Here is a 9,430-nt window from a genome sequence, read left to right on the forward strand (position 1 = left end):
GTGTCCCAAAGTGGTTAAATCCAGTTAATAAAGCAAAGCACAGCTTCTTTGACACTGTCCCGTCTCTTTGTTTTATGCACTCGCTTGGGTGCTGTAGCTCCTTAACTAGTTTCTGTTGTGCTCATAAAGATTTGATCCATTTGCTGCTGTTAATTGGGGGGTCTCTGTAGAACAGGGGTCTGGAGCTCCCTGGTTATACATTTTACTAACAGCACTCTTGCCTATTATATTTTAAAGCCTAAGGTTCAGTTTTTTTATATTGCATTTTGGGTTAAGTCTTTTACTTCTTCATAAAAACTTTAACATACTGACTTCTTCTACACAGTCACTCAGTAAATATTGATAAAAAAGATAACAGTTGTACAGTAAAGCATTTGTGATGAGAGATACTGCTTTCTCTATATTACTTCTTGATCTTGAAGATTCTATGGGGAAACAATTTTTTGTTATAACTTAGACCTAATTGATGAATTTTAATTCTAAAAACAAGAAGCATTTTTGTTTATTGCATTATTGATGTGAATGAAATCAATATATTGATGAAAGATGGTGTGACATTGCATCAATATATTTTTAAAAATCTTATTAATTTATACAATTTTCATGTATTTGATATATACAGATTTAGGGACATAGTGACACTTCCCCCTTCCCACCCTCCTTCCCACCTATGCTACAACCCTTCCCTCACCTCCCTCTCCTATTCCCACTCTTAATTTTGACAAAAATCTATTTTAAGTTTATTTAATGATCATATAGTTAACTCCTCACTAAGTAAAAGAGTTCAACAAATAGTATGAAGAGAAAAAAAACCAAACACTGTTTCTCAATGGAAGAGACAAATCAAATCTCAAAATGTCTATTTCACTCCAATTCATCACATTTCAGGTGCTCTATTAGCTATCTTGGATCAGGGAGAACATATAATGTCTGTCTTTTGGGGACTGGTTATTTCACTAAGTATAATGGCTTCTAGTTGTGTCCATTTTGTTGCAAAAGACAGGATTCCATTTTTTTTTTACAACTGAGTTTAATGAGGAAGATCTTAGAATGTTGACTTAAGTAGTCAAGTACTTTGAAAACAGTATTTTGTTTTGTTTTGTGTCACTGTCTAGAAATAAATAAAGGTTTGTCTTTTGACTTTCTGATTGCTTAGACTCCCCATGAAGTGGCCCAGCAGGCTGTAGATGCAGATGTGCATGCTGTGGGTGTGAGCACACTTGCTGCTGGTCACAAAACCCTAGTTCCTGAACTCATCAAAGAACTTAACTCCCTTGGACGGCCAGATATTCTTGTCATGTGTGGAGGAGTGATACCACCACAGGTATTTTCTCTCTCATATTTTTCCAAACCTGTCATGGAAGCATTGCTCAAGAATACTGCCATGTTTTGAGCACCTTCATTGAGTTTCAAGTTTCAAATATGATTGCACATGTTCTGCTCTCTTAAGTACATGGACTAGAAGAAGACAAGTACAATAACATAAATGCCATTGCAAAATTATAATATTGCAAGAATTTTGCAAAGATATAATAGAGAAAGAAAAGAAATAATTGAGAGATCTACACGTCCCTATAATTTATCATCCAAATATAATCACTTGAGAGAGAAAATAGATGCTATTAAACAAGGTGCTGCAACAATAAGCCTAGACCAGACCTTCCTATCATATATTTACATGATTGCCTCAGGGGAGAAGAATCAGCACCTTAAAGTGCTTATTAAAATGTGTTAGTAAAATGTAGTTAAACTTGATATATAGCTACAAATATTCGGATGTAGGAATAGTCTAAAGCCCAGGGAAGTTATTTGTATCTTGAGAATATTTTCACTCTAACTTTGCTGCTGTTAAAATAACAAAGAGCAGTAGAAGAGAATGAATGAGATAATCTTCATTTGTATAAAATCTAATTTCATCATGAGTCCAAATGCAAAACACAACCATTCATTAGCTGCAAACAAAACACTTTGGAGGAAATACACTTGTAAACTCAATGCTAAAATACTATAGATTTAACACAAATTACCACAAATAATGAAAATTTAAGTTATAGAAACTTTATGATTTAGGGCTCAAAATTATCAGTGGGAGCCATATAGCATCTCACCACAAACAACACAATAGAGCATTGGAAAATGGACAGACTGTGCTTTGTGCTTCAGTACGTTGGGGTGGCAGGGTGCTGTTACTGGCTGTGGGTAGCAGTCCTGATCCAGGAAGAAAATTTTAGCTCCAATAATAAACTATTTGAGAAAGTTACAACTATTGGGAACAAAGAAAGGACATGGTTCCATTGTTCTTGTGATTTATTTCTTTGAAATTGAAAATATTGTCTCTTTCATTGATTAAACAATTTTTTTTGTCCACAGGATTATGACTTTCTGTTTGAAGTTGGTGTTTCTAACGTATTTGGTCCTGGAACTCGAATTCCAAAGGCTGCGGTTCAAGTGCTTGATGAAATTGAGAAGTGTTTGGAAAAGAAACAGCAATCAGCATAACATGCTGTTTTTGTTTTAGATTTTTTTCCAAAATATTCATTTCATTATAATTGAAGAAAATAAAGCCATGACTCCAACTTAATTTCAACACCTGATATATACTTTTCTTGAAAACTTTACATTAAAATTCCTTATTTACAAGCATGTTCTCACTTTAAAAGAAAAATTTTAAAATAATCTTTAAACAACACTTGAACAACACTTTGAAGACACTTTCTAAGCTGTTCTTTGAACAGCACTTTCTAAGACAAAGGTATTGTTTTAAAAAGTCATGATGATTATTTATTAGAAATATTTGTTATAAATCTATTTGCTTCTTAAAAATTAAATATTACCCAAGAAGAAACCTCACTAGTTCCACGCTTCAATTTAGCATTACATTGACATGAACAGCAGAAAATGAAATTCATACATTAGTAAAATAACACCTATTTTGGAAAATGGGTGAATAGGAGAATGCTTATGTGTAAGTAAATTGTGGTTGTAGTCTTTGACCACTTACTAGAATTGCCTCAATAAAAGAATATTAAGTCAGACCCAACAGATTGGAATAGGCAGATGGCAGAATATTTCTTCATTGATTTTACTTTCTTTCTTAGCATGAACATATGACATTGTTATTGTTGAGCTTGGCTCAAAACCCACGAGAGTAAATGTTTATGAACATTCCCTTAATTAAAAGTGCTTAAGCTGTTACTAAAGCTTCATCCAGAATGGTGATATAAGCTGTGACTGTGGGTCTTATGATTAAAAAAAAAAATGAGCTTTCCAGATTCAAAAAGGTGCCACCTTGTATAGATTTACTCACTAAAAGTAAGTTATAAAAATAAAATTGCCGAAATAAAACCTGTACTTTGCTGGTAAAATATTTGCTATTTAAAGAAGGAAAGTTACCTTTTATTGTTAATAGCAGATATTAAATTATAAAACAATGGTTCTTTTGTAATCCTTCTGAATTTTGCATTTTATCAGTTTAGAGAATAATCTTTTTGAAGGTGTTACACACACACATATAGCTATAGAATTTACAAACTACATTGTAATACAACCTGTTTTAATTTTCAAAACATAACTTGGAAAGGTATTAAGTCAAGATTATTGTTCCTATTTTAGAGATAAGCAGAGTGATTTCAAGTTCAGTAATACATTCACTATGGCATTCTATTTGCTTTTTCTTATAAACAAATGCGTACTCTTTTAAAGATTTATTCATCTGTGTGAGAGGCAGAGTTAAAGACAGACAGACAGAGAGGTCTTCCATCTGCTTGTTTACTCCCCAAATGGCCACAACATCTGGAGCTGGGCCAGTATGAAGCAAGAGCTTCTTCCAGGTCTCCCCCGTGGGTGCAAGGGCCCAAACCATTGGGCCACATTCCACTGCTTTTTCAGGTCATCAGCAGAGAACTGAATTGGAGAGGAGCAGCCAGGACACGAACTGGAGCCCATATGGATGCCAGCATGGCAGGCAGAGGCTTAACCTATTATGCCACCCACAGTGCCAGCCCCATATTAATTATTATTATTTTTTGACAGAGTGGACAGTGAGAGAGAGAGAGAAAGGTCTTCCTTTTGTTGTTGGTTCACCCTCCAATGGCCGCCGCGGCCAGTGCGCTGTGGCTGGTGCATTGCGTTGATCCGAAGCCAGGAGCCAGGTGCTTCTCCTGGTCTCCCATGCAGGTGCAGGGCCCAAGGACTTGGGCAATCCTCCACTGCACTCCCGGGCCACAGCAGAGAGGGGGCAACCGGGACAGAATCCGGCACCCCGACTGGGACTAGAACCTGGGGTGCCAGTGCCGCAGGCAGAGGATTAGCCTATTGAGCTGTGGCGCCGGCTAATTATTTTCTTAAAAGATTTATTTATTTTATTTGAAATGTGGAGTTACATACAGAGAGAAGGAGAAGCAGAGAGAGAGCTTACATCCAGTGGTTCACTCTCCAGATCACCGCAATGGCCAGTGCTGTGCTGATCTGAAGCCAGGAGCCAGGAGCTTCTTCCAGGTCTCCCACGTGGGTGCAGGGTTCCAAGGACTTGGGCCATCTTCTACCACCTTCCCAGGCCATGGCAGAGAGCTGGATTGGAAAAGGAGCAGCCGGGACTAGAACTGGAGCCCATATGGGATGCTGGCACTGCAGGTGGCAGCTTTACCCACTACACCACAGTGCCAGCCCCCATATTCTTTATTGTGTCTGTTTTCTTTTAAAATTTATTTTATTTATTTGAAAGACAGAGTTACAGAGAGATGTTCTATCCACTGGTTCACCCCTAAAATGGTTGCAATGGCCAGCGAAAGGCCAGCCCAAGGCCAGGAGCCAAGAGTCTCCCACTTGAGTTCGGGGCCCAACCACTTGGGCCATCCTCTGCTGCTTTCTCATGCACATGAACAGGGAGCTGGATTGGAACTGGAGCAGCCAGGACTGGAACTGGTGCCCATATAGGATGCCTGCATTGTTGGCAGTGGCTTAACCTGCTATGTTATAACATCAGCCCCAGTATTTGGTTTCTGGATGTGTTCAGTTTTGCCAAGTGACATGTAAAGTAAATTCATCTTTAAGGTATTTATAACTCTTGACATGTGATATCTTTTGAGTGTGTCAATTGGTAAACATAGCAGCTGCCTGCTGAAAATATGTATCTTTACCTGAACCCAAAAGTCCTGCTTCAATAACCCTACTGTTTGAAAAATCTATTTCCTGAAAAAATTCCAATGTGTGACCCTTAAGAATTAAATGTGGCCTAACCCTAACATTAATTTTTCTCATTTGTATATATGGACAATATCAAAATTTAAACAAATTGAGCATTAGAATCCAGAAAATTCCAAAAGAAATATTTCTTTAAATTTTATTTATGTTCTCATTTTGGATGAAAAATTCTATGACCACAAAAGACTACAATTTTAGATATGGTCAGGACAATGACTATTAAAAAAGTGAATATATGTCTTGTAGAGGTATCACATATTGACCAAAAGTAATAGAAAATAGCATGAATCAGAAAGACTGCTTCATTTATTTCTGATGAAAATATCTGGAATCAAAATAGAAGATCCAGTGATAACTACAGGTCGCAATCAAAACATACTGCAGAGAGCAATTTAACTTATTAAATGTGAGTTGTTTCACAGGTCAGCATTCTCATCAGCTTATTAAATAGCTTGTTTTTTTTTTTTTAACTTTTATTTAATGAATATAAATTTCCAAAGTACGGCTTATGGATTACAATGGCTTCCCCCCCATAACATCCCTCCCACCTGCAACCCTCCCCTTAAATAGCTTGTTAAAACATCTAGAGCCCAATCTTACTCATAGTTATCTTGGAAAAGATTAGTTTTATGTTGCATAGTGCCAGGGAAAGCAAGCTTTTGTATTCATGTCCAATATGATCTAGATACCTTTGCCTGCTTTAGGTTTTTACAGACTAACGATGAATGATGTGAGAAACTCATCTACACACCCTCAAACTGAAGAAATAAGGAACTCAGACATTAGATAGCTTAAACGGATTTAACTAAAAATAATCACTAGGATAAGTGTATGTATGTGTGTATCCAAGAGGTCTTCAAAAGGTTTATGACATTTCATTTTTTTAAACTTTTATTTAGTAAATATAAATTTCCAAAGTACTGTTTATGGATTACAATGGTCCCCCCCCCATAACTTCCCTCCCACTTGTGCCCCTCCCATCTCCCACTCCCTCTCCCATTCCATTCACATCAAGATTCATTTTCAATTCTCTTTATATACAGAAGATCGATTTAGTATATATTAAGTAAAGATTTCATCAGTTTGCACCCACACAGACACACAAAGTGTAAAATACTGTTTCAGTACTAGTTATAGCATTACTTCACATTGGACAACACACTAAGGACAGATCCCACATGAGGAGTAAGTACACAGTGACTCCTGTTGTTGGCTTAACAAACTGACACTCTTGCTTATGGCATCAGTAATCTCCCTAGGCTCTTGTCATGAGCTGCCAAGGCTATGGAAGCCTTTTGAGTTTGCCGACTTCGATCTTATTCAGACAAGGTCATAGTCAAAGTGGAAATTCTCTCCTCCCTTCAGAGAAAGGTATCTCCTTCTTTGATGGCCTGTTCTTTCCACTGGGATCTCACACGCAGAGATCTTTCATTTAGTTTTTTTTTTTTTTTTTTTTTTTTTTTTCCAGAGTGTCTTGGCTTTCCTGCCTAAAATACTCTCATGGGCTCTTCAGCCATATCCGAATGCCTTAAGGGCTGATTCTGAGGCCAGAGTGCTATTTAGGACATCTGCCATTCTATGAGTCTGTTGTGTATCCCACTTCCCATGTTGGATTGTTCTCTCCCTTTTTTATTCTATCAGCTAGTATTAGCAGACACTAGTCTTGTTTGTGTGATCCCTTTAACTCTTAGACCTATCAGTGTGATCAATTGTGAACTGAAATTGATCACTTGGACTAGTGAGATGGCATTGGTACATGCAAACTTGATGGGATTACATTGGAATCCCCTGGCACATTTCTAACTCCACCATTTGGGGCAAGTCCGATTGAGCATGTCCCAAATTGTACATCTCCTCCCTCTCTTATTCCCACTCTTATATTTAACAGGGATCACTTTTCAGATAATTTAAACACCTAAGAATAATTGTGTGTTAATTACAGAGTTCAACCAATAGTACTAGAACAAAAAAAGTACTAAAAGGTATAAAGTATTAAATTGTACATCAACAGTCAGGACAAGGGCTGATCAAGTCACTGTTTCTCATAGTGAAATGGACATTTCATTTTTTATGCAAAAATACCATCACTTAACTCCATTTTTCATTAAAGTTTTGGAAGATCTCTCTCCAAATCTCTTTCTTTCTTTTATACCCTCTCTCCCTCTTTTGATCTCTTTCTCAACCCCTCCCCCACTTCTTCTTTGCCTCTTCCCTCCAGCTGGTAAGATTTCCACCATCAATAAATCCTCCCTCCCCCTTTTTGTTTTTAAATAAAATTTTGGAAGTATCTTCACATATGATTTGTTGTGAGGAATTAGCTTACACCATTATGGAGGCTGGCGGAGTGTCCTGAAACTTACAGAGCAAACAGGGGCAAGATCATGAGCAAGCTGGAACCAACAAGCTGAAGCATGCTATCCTCAGTAGGCAGTAAGGAAGGAATGTTAAGGAAAGGAGAACAATTGTAGATCCAACTACTGTTTGAAGTCATTGTACCCAGGAATGGTTCAAGCCCTCTTAAAGGGTTTCTATCCAGTTTAATCAAATGACTCACTCAGGATAATCTCCTTTTTGATTAAAAGTTAACTGAGTAGCAATTTCACATCTATAAACTTCTTCCATAGTATGTCCAGAAGAATGTTTGATTACCTGGCAGAAGGAGTGTCTGTGTTGCAGAAGGTCTATTTTTGCAAATCCTTACAACAGAACACTCCCTGTATCCCAATTTTCTTGGAAATAGACTGGAAAAAGAATTTTGGAGAGTTTAGTTCGGTCATACTACAAAGTCATCATATCTTCTCACTATAAGACATCTGAGACAGAGAAAGGAAAATGTTAAACAAAAATGACACTAGTATGCCATGTCTAGAGACTGCATTGTTTGTTCAAGGCTCAGCACATTTTCATATTCATGTGTGAAAAAAGATACATGAATCAGATTCATAACTCATATTTTATTATCATACAGTAAAATAGCCCAAAATCTAGAGGTAATATGTGAACAGTTGGTAATAGAAAATTTGAAGAGGAAACACTTGTGTCAATTCAAATATTTGCATTGCAAGTATCTGGGGATGTGCTTTCTCAAAGCCAGTCATTTTAAAATATCATTCTAGGAGCTCTTGTTATATTGTTAGTGAAGCTGCATCAATTGGACGTGTTCATAGCCCACAAGAATATCAAAATTCAAAGTTTGAAGTATGTTTTCTAATGAATGTCATTTTGAACCACTGTAAAGGTGAAGAAGTAGAAATTGAATCATCACAAGTCAGGGACCAAATGCCTTAATCTTCAAGTATTACAGTGTTAGGTCATCAAAACACTCTGAATCAAATTTTTTAACAAAGAAAGATTTTTCTAACAAAATCATATTTTTCGTTCAGATACTGTGTTTCTTATCTGTAGAAGTTCCATTTGGATCTCTTTATCTTTTCATTTTTCTTGTGTTAGTTGCATCTAATTTTATGTCTGAAGATTTTCTAAGATAATAATTAGCTGGGCTGAGGTTTCTGTATGATAATTTCATTATACCTATTACTTTGGGGTATGCATCTATTCACTAATGCTTTTCCCTCCTTCTATGGGTTATGTTGTTTCTTTCTACAACTGGTAACTTTTGATTAGATGGCAGACATTGTGACTTATGGAGTGTTAAGTTGTTTTTATAGGTTGGACAGGATTTGGCTCCCCCAAATCACGCATATGTTTAAACTCTAAAGCGTTATGTTAATGGTTAATGAGTTACTATCAGCGGATTAAGGTTGGGGACTTTATATACTGGTGTCCAGGAAGTGGCACTAATGGGAAATCTTGAAGTCACTGTGTGCTTGCCCTGAGAAAATGGTTCTCCAGAGGAGTGGCTGTCTAAGTCCAGTGAGCTTCCTGTCTTTCTGCTTCCTGGTCATACGTGATTGTCCCTCCACCATCCTCAAGCTTCACCAGATGCCTAAACCAATGACGCTGCCCAATCTTGGATTGTCAACCTCCAAAACCGTAAGCCAAAAGAAATCTTCTTACCCTCTAAGTTAACTCTTGACAGGTAATTTACTAAAGTAAGGAAAAACTGACTAACACTTTGCTGCTTTCTGTTGCATTCCATTGAAGACTATTGAACTTTGTCTTGGCACAAAGTTAAATTACTTGCAGATCAGGCTGATTCTTGCTATGCTTGTTAGCTTTGTTAGGGTGGATCAATTAGGTCTTATTTAGCACCACTTTTAACATGGGA

General features: G+C 37.0%; 1 protein-coding gene across 2 annotated transcripts in view; it reads left to right on the forward strand.

Annotated features, from left to right (window-relative positions):
• The window catches only part of MMUT (methylmalonyl-CoA mutase), a 30,907-nt gene extending 28,326 nt beyond the window's left edge, over positions 1-2,581 (forward strand). For both annotated transcript variants that reach the window (XM_008263026.4, XM_002714489.5), the window contains exons 12-13: positions 1,157-1,324; positions 2,371-2,581. In XM_008263026.4, the coding sequence (XP_008261248.2) occupies positions 1,157-1,324; positions 2,371-2,499 (297 nt within the window). In that variant the 3' untranslated portion in view covers positions 2,500-2,581. The remainder of the gene's footprint in view (positions 1-1,156; positions 1,325-2,370) is intronic.
• The last annotated feature ends 6,849 nt before the right edge of the window (positions 2,582-9,430 follow it).

This window comes from Oryctolagus cuniculus, chromosome 5 (genome assembly GCF_964237555.1).
Source record: "Oryctolagus cuniculus chromosome 5, mOryCun1.1, whole genome shotgun sequence".
Taxonomy (NCBI): Eukaryota; Metazoa; Chordata; class Mammalia; order Lagomorpha; family Leporidae; genus Oryctolagus; species Oryctolagus cuniculus.